Source organism: Podarcis melisellensis, assembly GCF_964234715.1.
Source record: "Podarcis melisellensis genome assembly, chromosome: 2".
Lineage (NCBI taxonomy): Eukaryota > Metazoa > Chordata > Lepidosauria > Squamata > Lacertidae > Podarcis > Podarcis melisellensis.
In genome coordinates this window covers 124312869-124331786 of record NC_138529.1, presented here as the reverse complement: position 1 = coordinate 124331786, position 18918 = coordinate 124312869, and the positions used below count along the sequence as shown (strand labels likewise).

Below are 18918 nucleotides of genomic sequence, written 5' to 3'. Positions count from 1 at the left end.
GAAACACAGCCCAGAATAACTAAGGAGATAGTACAAGAATACTTGGCTAGTTTAGATGTATTCAAGTCTCCAGGGCCAGATGAACTGCATCCAAGAGTATTAAAAGAACTGGCAGATGTGATCTCAGAACCACTGGCAGTCATATTTGAGAATTCCTGGAGAACAGGCGAAGTCCCGGCAGACTGGAGGAGGGCAAATGTTGTCCCTATTTTTAAAAAGGGGGAAAGAGAGAACCCAAATAATTACCGCCCAGTCAGTCTGACATCAATACCAGGGAAGATTCTGGAGCAGATCATTAAGCAAACAGTCTGTGAGCACCTAGAAAAGAATACTGTGATGACCAATAGTCAGCATGGATTTCTGAAAAATAATTCGTGTCAGACTAACCTGATCTCGTTTTTTGACAGAATTACAACCCTGGTAGATGAAGGGAACACAGTGGATGTAGCCTACCTTGATTTCAGCAAGGCATTTGACAAGGTGCCCCATGATATTCTTGTAAAGAAGCTGGTAAAATGCGGACTTGACTATGCTACTACTCAGTGGATTTGTAACTGGCTGGCTGACAGAACCCAAAGGGTGCTCATCAATGGTTCCTTTTCATCCTAGAGAAGAGTGACTAGTGGGGTGCCACAGGGTTCTGTCTTGGGCCCGGTCTTATTCAACATCTTTATCAACGACTTGGATGATGGACTCAAGGGCATCCTAATCAAATTTGCAGATGACACCAAACTGGGAGGGGTGGCTAACACCCCAGAGGACAGGATCACACTTCAAAACGACCTTGAGAGATTGGAGAACTGGGCCAAAACAAACAAGATTAATTTTAATAGGGAGAAATGTAAAGTATTGCACTTGGGCAAAAAAAATGAGAGGCACAAATACAAGATGGGTGACACCTGGCTTGAGAGCAGTACATGTGAAAAGGATCTAGGAGTCTTGGTTGACCACAAACTTGACATGAGCCAACAGTGTGACGCGGCAGCTAAAAAAGCCAATGCAATTCTGGGCTGCATCAATAGGAGTATAGCATCTAGATCAAGGGAAGTAATAGTGCCACTGTATTCTGCTCTGGTCAGACCTCACCTGGAGTACTGTGTCCAGTTCTGGGCACCACAGTTCAAGAAGGACACGGACAAACTGGAACGTGTCCAGAGGAGGGCAACCAAAATGGTCAAAGGCCTGGAAACGATGCCTTATGAAGAACGGCTAAGGGAGCTGGGCATGTTTAGCCTGCAGAAGAGGAGGTTAAGGGGTGATATGATAGCCATGTTCAAATATATAAAAGGATGTCACATAGAGGAGGGAGAAAGGTTGTTTTCTGCTGCTCCAGAGAAGCGGACACGGAGCAATGGTTCCAAACTACAAGAAAAAAGATTCCACCTAAACATTAGGAAGAACTTCCTGACAGTAAGAGCTGTTCGACAGTGGAATTTGCTGCCAAGGAGTGTGGTGGAGTCTCCTTCTTTGGAGGTCTTTAAGCAGAGGCTTGACAACCATATGTCAGGAGTGCTCTGATGGTGTTTCCTGCTTGGCAGGGGGTTGGACTCGATGGCCCTTGTGGTCTCTTCCAACTCTATGATTCTATGATTCTATGTTTTCCAGTCAGGTGGAGCAAAGTGTGACTCGCCGAGAACTGATGGCTTGCAAGCAGGGGAGCCAAACAGTTAGGGAGTACTGGTCACGTTTTGCGATGATTAACAACAGGCTGGGGTGGGATCTGAGCTCGGAACTTGTGCAAATGTTATTTGAGGAAGGATTAGCCCCATCGGTGAAGGACGAACTTTCCCGCGTGCCCCGCCCGCAGTCGATGGATCAGCTGACCAAGGCTGTGCTTGCGATTGGAGTACTCCAGGAAGCGCGGGCTCGAGAGAAGTGAGAGTGGAGAGGAGAGCGTTGGCATGACAACCACATTCCTGAAATACCGAGGCAGCCTTCCCAGCCAGTGGAGCCAATGGAAATCGATGGCGCGCGCGCGCAAGGGGTTTCAAACTCCAGCGAAATTCGTAAAAAGGAGGGGAAAACAGCCAATAAGTGTTTCCTCTGCCAACAGCCAGGACATTTTGCCAGGGTCTGCCCTCAAAGAAAGGCTTGGCAAGGGATGGTGGGAGCAGCTGGCGGTGAGGAGGAAGGGGACAAGGAGCAGGAGCAGGGAAACGCCAACGCTTGGCTGCCAATCATTGGGCCACAGCAACCACTAAAGGTGCCCCAGCCAGACCGCCCCAAGGCAGCTATAGCCATAGAGGTGGAACTAGAACTCCCAAATGGGCACCCAGTTAAAGTGAAGGCGCTGCTGGATTCAGGCAGTTCTTGCAATTTCTTCAGCAAGGACTTCGCGGTAGAGCACCAGCTCCACCTACTGCCCCTAGATTTTCCCTTGCAGGTGACCACTATTGATGGAAGAGAACTGCTGGGGGGGGGAGTGACACACCAGACGCCACCAATGAGAATGAAGGTTTCCAGACACACAGAAACCATTGCCTTTCACGTAGCCACACTGGCAGGACCCCCAATCATATTAGGAATGAGCTGGCTGGCGCTACATGATCCAGTAGTGGCATGGCATCAGCGGACAGTCACCTTTGGGTCAGCACACTGCTTAGAACACTGCCTAGGGGGGGAAACCCCAAGAATGGCCGTGGCCAGGGTGGCTGGGATGGTTGTGGAGCAGAAAGGGGAGGTACCACCTCAATACGCTGATCTGCAGGAGATCTTCAGTGAGAAGGAAGCAGATAGACTACCCCCCATAGGCCCTTTGACTGCCAAATCAACTTGATCCCAGGGGCTCAGCTGCCGGTGGGTAAGCTGTACGCCATGTTGGACCGGGAAATGCAGGAGTTAAGGAATTTTATTGACAAAAACCTGAAAAGAGGTTTCATAAGAGAATCAAAGGCGGTGGGAGGCAGCCCTGTGATCTTTGTGGACAAGAAAGACACTAATCAGCCCAGGCTTGTTGTAGACTATAGGGGGGTCAATTTGGTGTCAGAACCCGTGACCTTCCCAATGCCCAGGACTGACGACATTTTAATGCGAGTGAGGCAGGCAATTTTTTTTACTAAGCTGGACCTTCGGGGAGCGTACAATTTGATTAGGATGAGGGAGGGGGATGAATGGAAGACCACCATGTTCACCCCTTTGGGGGCCTTTGAGTACCTAGTTATGCTTTTTGGATTACAATCAGGCTCCGCCTGTTTTCAAGCTTCCATGCACCACGTGTTGGGGCCCCTGCTGTACAAAAATTGCGTAGCCTTTTGGGACGACGTGTTAATCTATTTGCACGGCGAGGAGCAACATGTCAGAGACGTCCGGGAAGTGCTAAAGAGTCTACAGAAGCACCAGTTGTGGGTCAAGTTGGAGAAGTGCCAATTCCATGCCCGAGAGGTGGAGTTCCTGGGGTACAGGTTGTCGGACAAGGGCCTAGCTATGGACCCCGGCAAGGTGCAGGCGGTGCTGGAATGGAAGACCCCCAAAACCCGGAAGGACGTGCAGAGGTTCCTAGGGTTCAGCAACTTCTACCGGAAGTTCATCAAGAACTTCGCCCACTTAACCGCGCCCATCACAGATTGTCTCAGTAGCAAAAGGAAGTTCATCTGGACGGAAGATGCACAGCAGTCCTTTGAAAGGCTGAAGGCCTTTGCTTCGGAAGAGCAGCTCCTGCACGTAGATCTGCAGAAGCCAATGAGGCTGGAGACAGACGCGTCAGACCGAGCCGTCGGAGAGGTACTGCTCCAGCTGGAAGACCAGTCCAGCCGGAGGCCGTGCGCCTTCTTCTCAAGGAAGCTGAGCAAGTTGGAGCAAAACTACACGGTGCATGACCGTGAACTGCTTGCGATTTATGCAGCATTTCGATGCTGGAGACATTTGCTAATAGGAGCACAGCACAAGATCCAGGTGTGTACGGACCATAAGAACCTGGAGGACAGCGCGGGTGCTGAACCAGAGACAGGTGCGATGGGCACAAGAATTTTCCAAGTTTTTCTTCGAGATCTGGTACGTGCCGGGAGAGGAAAACATAAGAGCAGACGCTCTCTCCCGGAAGCTGGAATACATGGAAGGAGAGGGACCACCAGAAGTCAGGCGCCGATGGGTGTGGGGGGGAGTGTTGGTCGGGGAATGAGAACTAGCCGAACTTACGAGAGACGACAAGTTCGCTCAAACCAAAATCAGGGAACTCAGGGACGCAGGGGAAAACCATGGCAGTTTTGAGGAGAAGGAAGAGGTGCTGTATTACAAGGGAGCACTGTATGTACCGGAGGAGAACTTGAGGGGTAGGGTACTCAGACAACTCCACGACAACCCAACGGCGGGGCATTTTGGTCAACACAAAACCATGTTGCTAGTCACCAGGCAGTTCTGGTGGCTGAAGGTGAGGGAAGATGTACGGAAATATGTACGGGGGTGTGACCGCTGCCAGCAGGCAAAGGGGAAGAGGGCTGCACCCGCAGGGTTACTGGAACCCTTACCCACGCCGGAAAGACCATGGGAGGTGGTGTCCATAGATTTCATGACCGATTTATCCAAGTCAAGGGGGAAAACAGCAGTCATGGTGGTAGTCGATCTACTAACTAAAATGTGCCATTTCATAGCCTGCTCGCATGCGGTGACGGCAGAGGAAACAGCCAGGTTGTTTGTGGATCACATATTCCGGCTGCATGGCGCCCCCTTGAGGGTGGAAACGGATGCCTCAGACAGGGCCATGGGAGCAGTCCTGTTGCAGCAAGACTCGCATGGGGACTGGAGGCCGTGCGCCTTCTACTCCAGGAAGCTCAGCAAGTCGGAGCAGAACTACACCATCTGGGACAGGGAGTTGCTGGCCATTCATGCAGCATTCAAGGCGTGGCGGCACTTCGTTATCGGAGCCAAACACACAGTGCAGGTCCGCACAGACCATAAGAACCTGGAGTACTGGCTCACGGCAAGGTTCCTGAACCAGAGGCACATACGCTAGGCGGAGTTCTTTGCGGATTTCGACTTTAAGATAGAGTACATCCCAGGCGACAACAACGTCATGGCGGATGCACTGTCCAGGAAACCGCAATACCTCGAGGAGGCGGCTCCGGCGGCGGCCAAGCACATTTTCGCACCGAAAGCATGGGCGTGCGCTTTGACAACCGTGGACCTGGAAACTGTACGTCGCGCGCTGCAGGAGGACTCCTTCGCACAAGCCAAGATGGAGGAGGGGCACAGTGGCACGGCGAAGGACGACGAGTTCCAGATACGCGACGGATTGCTCATCCGCAAAGGGGCCCTCTACGTACCGGGAGACGACCTGCGCGAAGGTACTGCAGCAGTTGCACGATGCACCCACCGCCGGGCACTTTGGCAAAGAGAAGACTGTAGAATTAGTAGCCAGAGACTTTTGGTGGCCCAAGATGAGGGGGGAAGTCGCGGATTACGTCTCGAGGTGCGACACCTGCCAAAGGGCCAAGCCAGTGCACAAACCGCCGGCAGGACTGCTGGAACCGCTGCAGACACCGCTCGAACCGTGGGAGAGGGTGGCCCTGGACTTTGTCACGGATCTACGCAGCTCGCGGGGCAAGACAGCAGTGCTAGTGGTGGTGGACATGTTCACCAAAATGGCCCACTTCATTCCGTGCGCGAAGGTGGCCACGGCGGAACAGACCGCCAAACTGTTCATAGACCACGTGTTCAAGGTTCACGGTCTACCACGGTCTATCCTGTCCGACTGGGGGCGCCAGTTCATCTCGAACTTCTGGCAGAAGCTGATGGGCATCCTGAACGTCAAGATCAACCTAGCGTCGGCGAGACACCCGCAGACCAACGGACAAGCGGAGCGGGTCAACGCCATCATGCAGCAGTACCTGAGATGCTACGCGAATCAGCAACCTGCGACATGGGTGGACTACCTGCCGCTCGCCGAGTTCGCCTACAACAACACGAAGCACGTGTCCACGGGGGTGACACCGTTCTTCGCCAACAATGGGAGGCATCCCAGAACCTTCCCGGGATTAGAGAGAGTGGGGGAGGGGAGCCACAGGCAGCGGACGCCTTCGCGTCAGAGTTGCAGGAGGTCCACGAACAGCTCCGAAGGCAGTTAGAACTAGCAAAGCACGCATACAAACTACAGGCTGACAAACACAGAAGCGCCGGGGAAAACATACAGGTGGGAGACTGGGTTTGGTTAGCAGCCCAGGCAGTGCCGGCCAGATCGTTAGCGAAGAAGAAGCTCGGACATAAGCAGCTAGGGCCTTACCAAGTCGAGGCACAGGTCAATCCAGTGGCCTTCCGGTTGACACTTCCGGAGGGATCCAGAATGCACCCGGTCTTCCATAGATCAGTGCTCACGCCCTACAAGGCACCTCACAGATTTCAGGAGCCAGGGACGGCACCAGACCCGCTCAGGGAAACGCCCATTGAGGGGGGATCGCCAAGGGGGGAGCCCATCAACGAGGTCACAGAGATTTTAGACTCGAGATGGGGGGAAGAGGGGGTTGAGTATCTCCTCGCCAGGGGAGGTACCCCGGCAAGCGCCAACAGCTGGGTGCCGTACTACGAGGTGGAGGAGCACTACCTCAAGGACGAGTTCCACACACTCTTCCTACACAGACCTATGCCGGCAGATTATTTCGACGAATATCTTTTCACACCCACACTTTCAGCCAGCACGTTCCAGGGGTTCGCCTCGGATGAGGAACAGGCACTAGACACACGTTCCCCAGAGGGATCACCCTCGGGGTCTGCCTCAGACCGCTCTTATTGGTGGGATGATCGACCGGAGGAGCAGTGGCGCAGGAAGTGGCTGGAGGGTCCCTGGCAGGCAACATCCCCTGAGGAGACTGGGGGAGAGACGGACATGGACGTGTTGGGAGAGGACCTTGGGTTCGAGCACGGAGGCAAAGAGATGGAAGCAGAGGAGATCGACGTCGGCGAGAACATGGAGGACGATCCGGACTTATCCGGCTGGATGCACGCCACAGGGGACGAACTGTATCCGGCACTCACCCCCACAACGATGGAGCACCCAGTACCCACACCTGAAGGAGGGGAGGGGGGAAGGGGGGGCTTCGAGGTGGGGATGGATGTCAGGGGCTCAGGAGCAGAGGAACAGGAAAGGGAGGAAATGGAGAGCGAGGGGGAGGAATCCGAAGGAAGCGTAAGCGATGACAGTGGTCCGAGGTCTCTGAGCCTTTCCAGCGAATCGGAAGATTCACAGAAAGGGGCTCCCATGATCAGAGCAAGGGGGGTGCCTGGGGGGACACCCCAGGAAGAAGGGACCAGAGGGGACTCAGAGAGCAGCAGTTGGAAATCAGGACCAGCTTCCCCACCAGAGCGCAGTAGGGGGGAGGAGTCCCAGGTATCGGGATCAGGCTGCTCACCGCCAGCGGGAGGAGATGAGTCAGGATTGGCCACGCCTCCATCGGAGAGCGAGGAAACGGTCAAGAGGAAGGTTGGAGGCTGGGCGTGCGCGCCAAGTTCAAATGTACAGGCGAGCGGCACAGTCGGTAGCCCGGATAGGGAACCAGGTCATAAAGCCCGCCGAAAGGAGGGACAGGAGTCAGGGGGGTCAGCGTCAGAAGAGTCCAGGAAGGAGGAGACCCCGGGGGGCAGAAGGACCCAGAGGAGAAAAGAGAGACGGAAGAGGTGGAGTAAGGCTAGAGTCTTAAACTGGTGTACAGGGGGCAGAGACTCAGACGGAGCTTCGCCGATCTAGGTTCTAAGACGTAGAGCTGCACGCTGCGGCTTGGAAATGGAAACTGAACTTCAATAAAGACTTTTGTACATTATCACTGACTAGCGTTGGTCCTCTGTGAGCTGGGACCTAGAGGCAGCTCTGACACATGTAGTTACATTTCTGTCTGTGTCTGATTCCCCTCCCTGGGGATATGAAGGGAGCAGGGAGGAGGAGAAGCAGTTGGTGTGTTTTCTCACAGCCTGAGGAAAATCGCCAGAACGGACCTCGTGTGTTTTTCCTGCCGGGAGTCGCCGGAGGGAGGTCAAAGGAATTCAGCCGGTGCCCGGACAGATAGGCACATACCTCTGACCGAGCCTGAATTCTAACAGTGGTAGCAGTTGCCGGTTGCTGTTTCTTCGATCCATGGGAGTCTGCATCAAGGAGTGGCAGAGCTACTGTATTCATCGCTCCATGGAAGCCTGAAGTGAGAGGCTAATTCCTCTGCAGCCAGAAGCTGTCCAGAAGAAGCTGAAAGCCAAGCTACGGAGCCCAGGTATGAGGTTTTCGGGCTTAGAAGTGTGCATGCAGATTGATTCATTCTCTGCTTCAAGGGAGCAACGTTTTGGAAAAACAGCTCCGAGAGAGAAGAGGTCTGCATTCCAGACATTCTTGTGGTTTTTCCTGTCCAAGGAAAAGAATGCAGTTGCTTAGCAAAAACAAGCTTTTTATGACTTAGGCCCAAACGAACTATTGGAAAGGGACTTTCCAAGCGGCCAGTGTTATAGCTGCCAGGTGCACAGAGTGTAAACAAGCCAGCTTTTGGATTTTAGAGGCTTGTGTTTGAGAGTCAATGCAAGGACTCAAAATGGATGCCAAAAAGGGGGGAGGCCTGCCTTTTCCGCCCCTTTTGACCAGTGACAATTATGCATCTTGGTCTATTAAGATGAAGGCCCTGCTGCAGAATCAGAGACTATTTGGGGTGATTGACAACCCCATCCCTGCAGCACCAATGCGTGCTTGGGAGTCACAGGATGTGAAGGCCAGAACGGCTATAATTCTGTGTGTGTCAGATTCTCAGCTTATACATATACAAGATTTACAGCACGCGAAAGATGTTTGGGACACGCTGAGAAGGACACATCAGAGAGATGCAGGTTCTTCAGCGTTGCTGTATTTTGAGAAGCTGACCAACCTGAGGCTTGCGCCTGATGGAGATGTTCAAGCGCACCTGACAGAAATGAAATTTCTGCGTCAACAGATGGTGGAACGTAATTTCCGTCTGCAGGAGGAAGTGTTTTGCTTCATGGTGATCAACAGTCTGAATCGGACTTACAAAACAGTTGCCAGTCAGCTGGGGTCTCTCCCAGCGCAAGATTTAACGTCGGACAGGGTCTTTGCCGTGGTTCTGAACGAACATGACAGACTTGCCGCCCTGGAAGTCAAGGACAGGGGGAGACAAGAACGGAGTTCTGACACCCCCACTGCTGTAGCTACTGGAGAAAATGCTGTAGCGTTAAACGCTGTCCGATGTTACAATTGTGGACAAACTGGGCATCTTCAGCGGAACTGTAAGAAGCCACGTCAGAACAGAGGAGCCAAGGTGAGCTCCACAAAGTCTGAGGCGTCAGACAAAGGTCATGCCATCCCAAAGGCAAAGACTGCAAAGGCTTTGATGTCGAAAGGAACCAAGCCAGAAGTGGAGAACGCTTTTGTAATTGACACGGGGTGTACATTTCACATGACAGCACGTAGGGATTTATTTTCGTCGTTTAAGAAGCAAAGCTTCGTTGTACAACAAGCCAGCGGTCAAGAGCTGGAAGCCACCGGAATTGGAACTGTGTATCTTAAAAGTCTGAACTTGACTATAAACAATGTTTATTTGGTTCCAGATTTGAAGTACAATCTGCTCAGCGTTTCACAGATTGCCAAGAAGGGACTAAAACTGTCCTATGATGATGAACACTGCGAGATCTACAAAGATGGAGAGTTGTATCTTTCTGCCAAAGAGAAAGATGGACTGTATTTGTTGACTTTTGATCAAAGTGATTACATGAAATGTAATTCTTGTGATTCTAACATGATCTCTTTTGCAGGTGTAGCCAAGAAGAACGCCAAGCAGGTCACCTCGAGGGTCAACAGAGCATTTCAGCGGGTGTATGCTGATGTGATTGGTCCTTTAGCACCATCTAGAGGCAATGTGTTGATTATTTTACAGGTTTTGTCTGGATTTATCTTTTGGAGAGACCAAAAGAAGCCTTAGAAAGGTTTAAAGAGTTTTGTGACAAGGTTAAAAATATGCATGATGCTGACCTAAATTGTCTTTGCACAAATGAGAAGCCAATTTTTCTTTTACAGGATTTCCAGAGGTTCCTGAAGAAGAAAGGGATAAGACACAAAATTGCTAGTTCCGAAGAAGCTTGGAACAGATGGGTCTGTGTAAGGGTGAACAAAGAATTGCAAAAGGGAATGCATGCGCAATTGCTAAGTTCACATCTGCCACATGAGTACTGGGCTGAGTCGCTAATGTCATTTTGTTCTACGTGGTTGAGAAAGTTTTCAAAAGAGTTGGGAAGTTCTCCTTTTGAGAAACTGTTCCACAGAAAACCTTCTGTTGCCCATTTAAAGGTTTTTGGGTCTAATGTGAGAACAGAAGCTCCGGGTGGAGTAAAGAATGCCAGAGGCATTTTTGTGGGTTATGAAAAGGGTCTCTACAGAGTAATTTTGTCTGAATCTGGAAAGGTGATTCTCACAAAATTTCTAGAGAGTGCTCCTGAACAGGAGAGAGTGATTGTTCAAACATTTCCCACAGATGATGATGATGAGTTTGATCTTTTTTTGTGTGTAATTGGTTTTATGTTTAATGTCTTATTCCTTACACCCCAGTGGAGGATTCTCATACATTTTATGCTTTTTTACAGATCAGGCTATTATGTAGCCCAATGTTTAGAATTAGATAAATTTATAACCACATTTCGTTGTTTCACCTGGCACTCTGCCAACTTCCCTACCCATTTTAAAATGTGCTAAAACTCTTTTTACCAAGGAGAAGCTTCAGGACGGTGTATATGCTTTGGTTTAGCCGGAATAATCCCTTATAGAGTTAAATTGACTTATTTGGACAAGTGCCCTTTTAAGAATGGTTTTCTTTTAACAGGTTGGTTTGAAGAGTTGAGAACCATGGGGCAAGATAAATTCAAATTGGACTCAGTTTGAATTGGGCAAGTGTATCCAGGCTGCAAGTAGCTTTTTGGTCCTTAAAGTGCAAGTGAGCAACTTCCCATGACTGCAAGACCATAGCCAGTAATAATAAAATCCCATGGAATGGCCAGGCAAGGACATTTCTCTCCTGACGTGCCCAAACCTGTGCCAGCTGGGGTGAGTGCCAGGCAACATGGTTAATATGAAAGCCCTAAGGGGATTCACCAGGGATTGCTACTACTGTTACACCAGGCCGGTGTGAGACCACAGAAGAACTACTTTGACACCTGAGAACACAAAAATGGTGGGGGGCAAAGCAAACTGCATTTTTCAGTCATTAGTGGACCTTCCTGCTAAATGTAGGGACGCAGGTGGCGCTGTGGGTTAAAGCCTCAGCACCTAGGACTTGCCAATTGAAAGGTCGGCGGTTTGAATCCCTGCGGCGGGGTGCGCTCCCACTGCTTGGTCCCAGCGCCTGCCAACCTAGCAGTTCGAAAGCACCTCCGGGTGCAAGTAGATAAATAGGGACCGCTTACCAGTGGGAAGGTAAACGGCGTTTCCGTGTGCGGCTCTGGCTCTCCAGATGCAGCTTTGTCACGCTGGCCATGTGACCCGGAAGTGTCTCCGGACAGCGCTGCCCTTGGCCTCTTAAGTGAGATGGGCGCACAACCCCAAAGTCTGTCAAGACTGGCCCGTACGGGCAGGGGTACCTTTACCTTTACCTGCTAAATGTAAAGCATACGCCACTATTGAGAAAATATTTCTTCCAAGGTACTAGAACAGTGTTTCCCAACCTTTTTTGGGCAAAGGCACACTTGTTTCATGAAAAAAATCTCGAGGCACACCACCATTAGAAAATGTTTTAAAAAATAACTCTGTGCCTATATTGACTACCGTACTTTTCGCCCTATAGGACGCACCGGCCGATAGGACGCACCTAGATTTGGGGGGGGAAATAAAGGAAAAAAAATTATTCCCCCCCCAGACGCGGGGCTGGGGCGGGAGAAGCCCGAGCTTCCCCCGACCCCAGCCCCCAGAATGGGAGCCAGAGTGGCTCCCGGAGCTTGCGGGACTGGGGGTGGGGGAATCCCGAGCTTCCCCCGCCCCCAGCCCCCAGAAAGGGTCCGAGAGCGATGGCAAAGGTGAGCGCACCTTCGCCATCACTCCCAGAGCTTGCGGGGCTGGAGGTGGGGGAAGCCAGAGCTTCCCCCACCCCCAGCCCCCAGAAAGGGTCCGAGAGCGATGGCGAAGGTGAGCGCACCTTTGCCATTGCTCCCGGAGCTTGCAGGAGCTGGGGGTGGTGGAAGCCCGAGCTTCCCCCGCCCCCAGCCGCCAGAGCAGGTCAGAGAGCGATGGCGAAGGTGTGCGCACCTTCCGCATTGCTCTGGGACCTTGCGCGGGCTGGGGGCGGGGGAAGCCAGAGCTTCTCCCGTCCCCAGCCCCCCGAACGGGTCGGAGAGCGATGGCGAAGGTGCGCGCACCTTCGCCATCGCTCTGGGACCTTGCGCGGGCTGGGGGCGGGGGAAGCCGGAGCTTCTCCCATCCCCAGCCCCCAGAGCGGGTCGGAGAGCGATGGCGAAGGTGCCCGCACCTTCGCCATCGCTCTGGGACCTTGCGCGGGCTGGGGGCGGGGGAAGCCGGAGCTTCTCCCGTCCCCAGCCCCCAGAGCGGGTCGGAGAGCGATGGCGAAGGTGCGCGCACCTTCCGCATCGCTCTGGGACCTTGCGCGGGCTGGGGGCGGGGGAAGCCGGAGCTTCTCCCGTCCCCAGCCCCCAGAGCGGGTCGGAGAGCGATGGCGAAGGTGCGCGCACCTTCCGCATCGCTCTGGGACCTTGCGCGGGCTGGGGGAAGACTCGCCCGCCTCCCTCCCACGGCACACTAGGCAACTTCTCACGGCACACTAGTGTGCCGCGGAACACCAGTTGGGAAACACTGTACTAGAATACCACAAGTAACTGAGCAACAAAATATTAATTTTACATGATATCCTATGGCTAACTATGTGCACTGTTTCACCATTCATGACATCCAAATCCCTTTCAAGTTCACATGGACACACGCATCTGGGACGGAGAATAGCAGGTTAATATTTACCACTTTAAATTGTGCGGAGAAAAGGATTGCAAAGTAGCCACCTTTGCAATCTTATCTCCGAAGGGGGGAACTGTAGCAGGAACCCCCCCACCCCAATCATTCTGTTTGTATAAACTTCACACTCACACACTACATACGCCACATTTCTGTTATAAATTCATAGAAAGTCAACCATACATTGGATTTGCAATGTTCCATTTTTATTTTTACTCCATATGACAAGAACTAACAAAGGGGGGTGACCTAGTCCTGGTCACCAGCCATAATCCCTTCACTGTCTCAGCACATCCACAGGAGCCCTGCCCATGCCAACCTTGATGATCCCAGACAGAAGACAATCAAGATCACAAAGAACCTGCATATGGGAGTGGATTCAAACAAAGGACTCTGATCAGATCTTCCCTCAGGGGGCAGGAAACTGCAAAATCCCCTTTGTCTCCTGGAAGTTCCTGGAAGTGACTCAGGGGGAGGGGGAAAGGAGGAACCAGCCAGGTGACAAGACACTCAGGTTACCACCAACTCCTCCCTCAGCCCCTCCTTTCTGTAATGTATGCATGATGTTTCTGGGGGTGGGCTTGATCTAGAGGAGGGAATTTCAAAAGTTTTTATAAGACCTTGCACACTATTCTTCTGGGTCTTTCCTCTCTCCTGCACGTGAGGGGAATACCCTGTTGCAACAGTTCAATAAAGGCCAAGCCTACAGGCTGCTGTTTTGCTCCAAGTTATCCTGGTTGGTGTCTTTACTTTTTGTCCAAGAGAGCCCTCGGATTTTTCCGGTAACATAGGTGGGTCTCCTGCAAGCTTATTACAGTAAATCTCATTTTGGCCTCCCCCCAAGATCGCGAGTGCGTTTCTTCCTCATCTCCCTATTTTCCTGGTGGGGGGGGGAGGGAATTTTCGGGGGGGAGGGGTCTCCTGGCTGGGAAGCCCCCCTCCCTCCTCCCCCCCTCACTGAGCTGGAGGGTGTTCCTGGGGGGGGGGTGTCTGGAGGGAGCCATTTCCGAGCCCACGGCACCTCCCGCCACTGGGCAGCCCTTGGCCTCTTCTCCCTCCCAGCCTTTCCTCGGGATCCAGGAGCCTCGATGTTGGGGGAGGGGAGAGCCGAGGTAACCCCCCCATGGACCCCCCTTCCCGTCTCCCTTGCAGTTCGTCTGGTGGGATGTGGGCTCCTTGGGGCAGAGGGAGGGAAGGGGGGCAGCCCCTAGGGCGCAGGAAAACTGCAGGCAGGGAGAGGGAGGGGAGGACTCGGCTTGGCAAGGGTTAAGAGGAGCAGAGCGGGATTCCTAGAGAGGGCAGGAAGTGAAGGGGGAGGGGGCAAGGTCCTCCATGGCTAAATTCCCCCTCCCCCTCCCATCCTTCTTTCTTCTCTCTTCTTTGCAGAAGCCCCTCCTGGAATCCGGTGAGTCCCCTCTCTCTGCCCCTTAGTGTGTCCTGGGAAGAAGGGGGTCCCAGGGGGGCAGGGAGGGGGCATGGGGGTCCCTGCTCAGGTCATGCGAGGTGGGGGGAGACCCCCAAGTCGGGGAGCAGGGGGTCCTCCTTTGTCCTCTCTGCCAGGCCAGGGAGGGGGCCAGTTCGCAGGAAATATGCAGCTCTGCTCTTCCTTGGGATCCAGATGCTGCCTTCATTTTGGGGAGGGGGCTTTGGGTCAAGGAAATAAACCCCCTTCAGAGGGAGGGAAAAGTCACATTTATGAACAGAGGCTGCAGCCAGAGGGGAACATTCCCACGTGGGGGGAGCTCAGGGAGAAGAAAAGCCCTTCTGCATCTCCAGCACCACTTCCTGTGTCCCAGATGCAACAACACATGTCTCTCCCCCAGATCTCACTCCCAAAGACACACACTCTTCCATGGTCCCCTAAGACAGACAGATGCCAACCAACCAACCATTCCCTCCCCTCCCCCTCCTGGTGCCCCTTGAAGTTGGCTTGAGGGCAGGGGGAGGGTCCACCCCACCAGATGAAGGAAGAGGAGGTCCTTCCATCTGGAAAATGGGAATGCTTGCAAAGATTTACCTGAAGATGAGTACCATATAGATAATAAAATTATTATTATGTGAATTCCCCCGCTTACACAAAGATTAATACAGTGGTACCTCGGGTTAAGAACTTAATTTATTCTGGAGGTCCATTTTTAACCTGAAACTGTTCTTAACCTGAGGTACCGCTTTAGAAAATGGGGCCTCCGCTACCACCACCATGCAATTTCTGTTCTAATCCTGAAGCAAAGTTCCCAACCCGAGGTACTATGTCTGGGTTAGTGGAGTCTGTAACCTGAAGCATCTGTAACCCGAGGTACCACTGTACCCATCATTTAAATACACAACAAAATTGTTACAGAAAAGAACAGAGCAATGTGTAGAAAAATATTCTCCCTGTTTCTCTTAGGGTCCAGTGGGCTTTGAAGACATAGCTGTTCCTTTCCGTAAAATTCCAACTCTCCTTCCATAATTTTCCCCATGATGTTATTACTTGAATAGGTTTCCCTAAATCCATAGCCAATTTGATCATTACCGACTTTACCTGTTCATCCATATCCTCCCACTCCAATAAGATTCCATACATTTTAGAAATTACTTTTGTTTTGTTTTGTAGTAATTCTTTATCCAATACTGAAATTGCAAAACCCTTTTTCTTGTCAGCTATGAAGCCCTCATTTATTTGGTGATACTGGATCCACCCTGTTAGGTGTTTTATTTCCTCCCACAGTTTGGCCAAACTCATGCTGGTACCTTCAAGAACAGTGTCCCACCATCTCCTCCTCTGTCGTCCCCTTCTCCTTGTGCCCTCCATCTTCCTGGTATAATTCCTCTGGAGAGCCAGTGTGGTGTTGTGGTTAAGAGCGGTGGACTCGTAATCTGGGGAACCGGGTTCGCGTCTCCGCTCCTCCACATGCAGCTGCTGGGTGACCTTGGGCCAGTCACACTTCTCTGACGTCTCTCAGCCCCACTCACCTCAAAGAGTGTTTGTTGTGGGGGAGGAAGGGAAAGGAGGTTGTTAGCCGCTTTGAGACTCTTGAAGGAGAGTGAAAGGCGGGATATCCTCTCCTCCTCCTCCTCCTCCTCCTCTGTGTATTCTTGCCCCCTCTTCTTGATGTCTTCTGCTTCTGTTAGGTCCTTACCACTTTGGTCCTTTATTATGGTAATCTTTGTACAAAATGTTCCTTTCATATCTCCAATTTTCTTGAACAGATCTCTGGTTTTCTCCCATTCTATTGTTTTCCTCTATTTCTTTGCATTGCTCGTTTAAGAAGGCCCTCTTGTCCCTCCTTGCTATTCTTTGGAAATCTGTACTCTATTTCTTGTAGGTCTGCCTTGGATTCATATCAAGATCATTCTATCATTTTTGAGATTTCATCCCAGTACAGCTTTCACCGCTCTTTTGTTGACTGTGAGGGCCACTCCATTTCTTTTACGGGATTCTTGCCCACAGTAGTAGTTATGATGGTCATCTGAACTTGAATTTGCCCATCCCTGTCCATTTTAGTTCACTGATGCCCAGGAGGTCAATATTTATTCTTGCCATCTCATTTTGGACCACATCCAACTCTATACCACTGGAGAGGTATAGAAATGTGGCTTCTCTTGGGAAGGGGCTGCCCCATTTGTGCTTCTCCAGGGGCAGGAGAATATCTAGGGCAGGAGAATCCCTGCAGGGCCTCTGAGGCTCCCTTTGCTTCTTCCTCTCTCCCAGGACCCTGCAGCTTCTTTTGGCTCCTCAACTCCTCAGGAAGGATGAGTGAGACAAATCCTGCAAACCTAGCGAGGATGGAAGGGGGAAGATGGATGGTTGACCTGGTCCGGCTGTCTCCTGCATCGCTCCCCACACCTTCTGAGCATTCCCTCCCAGGGACCTCTGAGACATCTGGTGAGTCCCTGGGGAGGGGAGATGGGAACATGGAGGGTGAAGAGGGGAAGCTCTCTAGCCAGAAATGAGATAAAGCAGGGATTTTGCTGTGGGTGGGGCCCCCAACATATTGGGAGGCTTCCCCTCCAGCCAAAAATCCCTGCAGGGCCTCTGAGGCTCCCTTTGCTTCTTCCTCTCTCTCAGGACCCTCTAGCTTGTTTTGGCTCCTTGACTCCTCAGGAAGGATGAAAGAGACGGATCCTGCAAAGCTAGCGAGGATGGAAGGGGGAAGATGGACGGTTGACCTGGTCAGGCTGTCTCCCGCATCACTCCTCTCAACCTCTGAGTGTTCCCTCCCAGGGACCTCCGAGAGATCTGGTGAGTCCCAGGGGAGTGGAGATGGGGACATGGAGGGATGGAGCCGGAGAGGAATTGGGGCTTCCTCAGCTAGAGGGTGGAGGGTGGGGAGGCAGATGGAGATGGAGAAGGGGGGCACCATTTCGGGCTCCCCCACCTGCCCGCCTGCCTGCTCCTTTGTCATCTGCAGGCAATTTGAGCTAGGAATAGATCACAGCTCCCCGGCCAACGTGATGATTTGGCAGCTCAAAATGTCTAAAACCAGTTCTGTGATCTGAATGCCTTACCAATGTCAGACAACTCACTGATCCTGCTTTGCAGTTTGAATGCAGATGGTGGCCTCTGTATGTTGTCTTGTTCTTTTTGGAATAACTTTTTATTTGCTTTTAAAAACAAGGAACATTCTGTCAGGCTTGTTGTTTTTGCTTCTGTTTGCATTTGATTGACCAAAGAGATGACTGACCTTGGAGATGGAGTGTATTCCAGGATTGAGCCAGAACAAAATCCATTCCAGATAAAAGCCAAGCAATATGTCAGTAAATACCGGCCAACAAAGGCAGTGAAAACTATAGAGAGGCCCCACATCTAACTATTTTTAGTTCTTCCTCTATCACAAGCATTAATTAACTTGGTTCAATGATCTGGAGATCCATTTCCTCCTGAGGCTCTAATTCGCTTCTCTCTTTATTGCAGATGGTGATAAATTAGAAAGGAAGAACAAGGGGGAGCACAGCAGAATCCACATAGCGGAGAAGTCATATAAATATTCAGAGTGTGGAGAGAACATCCATCAGAGCTCCCAGTCCACCTCCCATCAAAGAAAGAGCTTCGTTCGAAGGAATAGCCTCACTTCACACAAAAGAGGACAAAGCAGGGAGAAACCGTATCAGTGCTTGGAATGTGGGAAGAGCTTCAGTCAGAAGGCCCATCTCAATTCTCATCAAATGATTCATACAGGGGAGAAACCCTATCAATGCTTGGAATGTGGGAAGAGCTTTAATCAAAGCGCACATCTCACTTCCCATCAAAGAATTCATACTGGGGAGAAACCCTATCAGTGCTTGGAATGTGGAAAGAGCTTTAGTCAAAGCAGCTCTCTCACTTCCCATCAAAGAATTCATACAGGGGAGAAACCCTATCAGTGCTTGGAATGTGGGAAGAGCTTTTATCAAAGCAGCTCTCTCACTTCCCATCAAAGAATTCATACAGGGGAGAAACCATATCAGTGCTTGAAATGTGGGAAGAACTTCAGTCACAGGCAGAATCTCACTTCCCATCAAAGAACTCATACAGGAGAAAAACCCTGTAAGTGCTTCGAATGCGGGAAGAGCTTCAGGGAGGGGGCCAAGCTCATTTTGCATCAAAGAACTCATACAGGGGAGAAACCCTATCAGTGCTTCGAATGCGGGAAGAGCTTCAGGGAGGGGGCCAAGCTCACTTTGCATCAAAGAACTCATACAGGGGAGAAACCCTATCAGTGCTTCGAATGTGGAAGGAGCTTCACTGATAGCTCCCATCTAACTTCCCATCACAGAATTCATACAGGGGAGAAACCCTATCAGTGCTTGAAATGTGGAAAGAGCTTTAATCAAAGCGCACATCTCACTTCCCATCGAAGAATTCACAAAGGGGAAAAATCCTTTCAGTGCTTGCAATGTGGAAAGAGCTTTAGAAAGAGGTCTCATCTCACTTCCCATCAAAGAACTCATACAGGAGAAAAACCCTATCAGTGCTTCGAATGTGGGAAGAGCTTCGGGGAGGGGGCCAAGCTCACTTTGCATCAAAGAACTCATAC

At 51.5% G+C, this 18918-nt stretch overlaps 2 protein-coding genes across 11 annotated transcripts in view; one reads left to right on the top strand and one right to left on the bottom strand.

The window, feature by feature from the left end:
* Positions 1-18918, top strand: part of LOC309364378 (uncharacterized protein) — a 214577-nt gene that overhangs the window by 146572 nt on the left and 49087 nt on the right. The window contains exons 7-8 of one of the 10 annotated variants that reach the window (XM_081901516.1): positions 16614-16787; positions 16971-17144. The exons of 8 other annotated variants lie outside the window; for them this stretch is intronic. In XM_081901516.1, coding sequence (XP_081757642.1) covers positions 16614-16787; positions 16971-17144 — 348 coding nt within the window. Of the gene's footprint in view, positions 1-13963; positions 14325-16613; positions 16788-16970; positions 17145-18918 lie in introns of those variants that run through there. One more of the 10 variants, XM_081901529.1, reaches the window with a different exon arrangement.
* Positions 11604-12669, bottom strand: LOC309365065 (uncharacterized protein). Its single transcript, XM_081903196.1, has 2 exons — positions 12313-12669; positions 11604-12202 (listed from the first exon to the last, which is right to left on the bottom strand). Exons 1-2 carry the CDS (start codon positions 12649-12651, stop codon positions 11606-11608), a joined length of 936 nt encoding a protein of 311 aa, XP_081759322.1. The 5' UTR covers positions 12652-12669; the 3' UTR covers positions 11604-11605.

Excerpts from the sequence above, each read along its gene's own strand:
- LOC309365065 (XM_081903196.1), bottom strand. The coding sequence starts at position 12,651 with ATGCGGAAGGTGCGCGCACCTTCGCCATCGCTCTCCGACCCGCTCTGG. Across the intron at positions 12,203-12,312 it reads GTCCCAGAGCGATGGCGAAG|GTGCGCACACCTTCGCCATC; the intron begins GTGCGCGCACCT and ends GCAATGCGGAAG.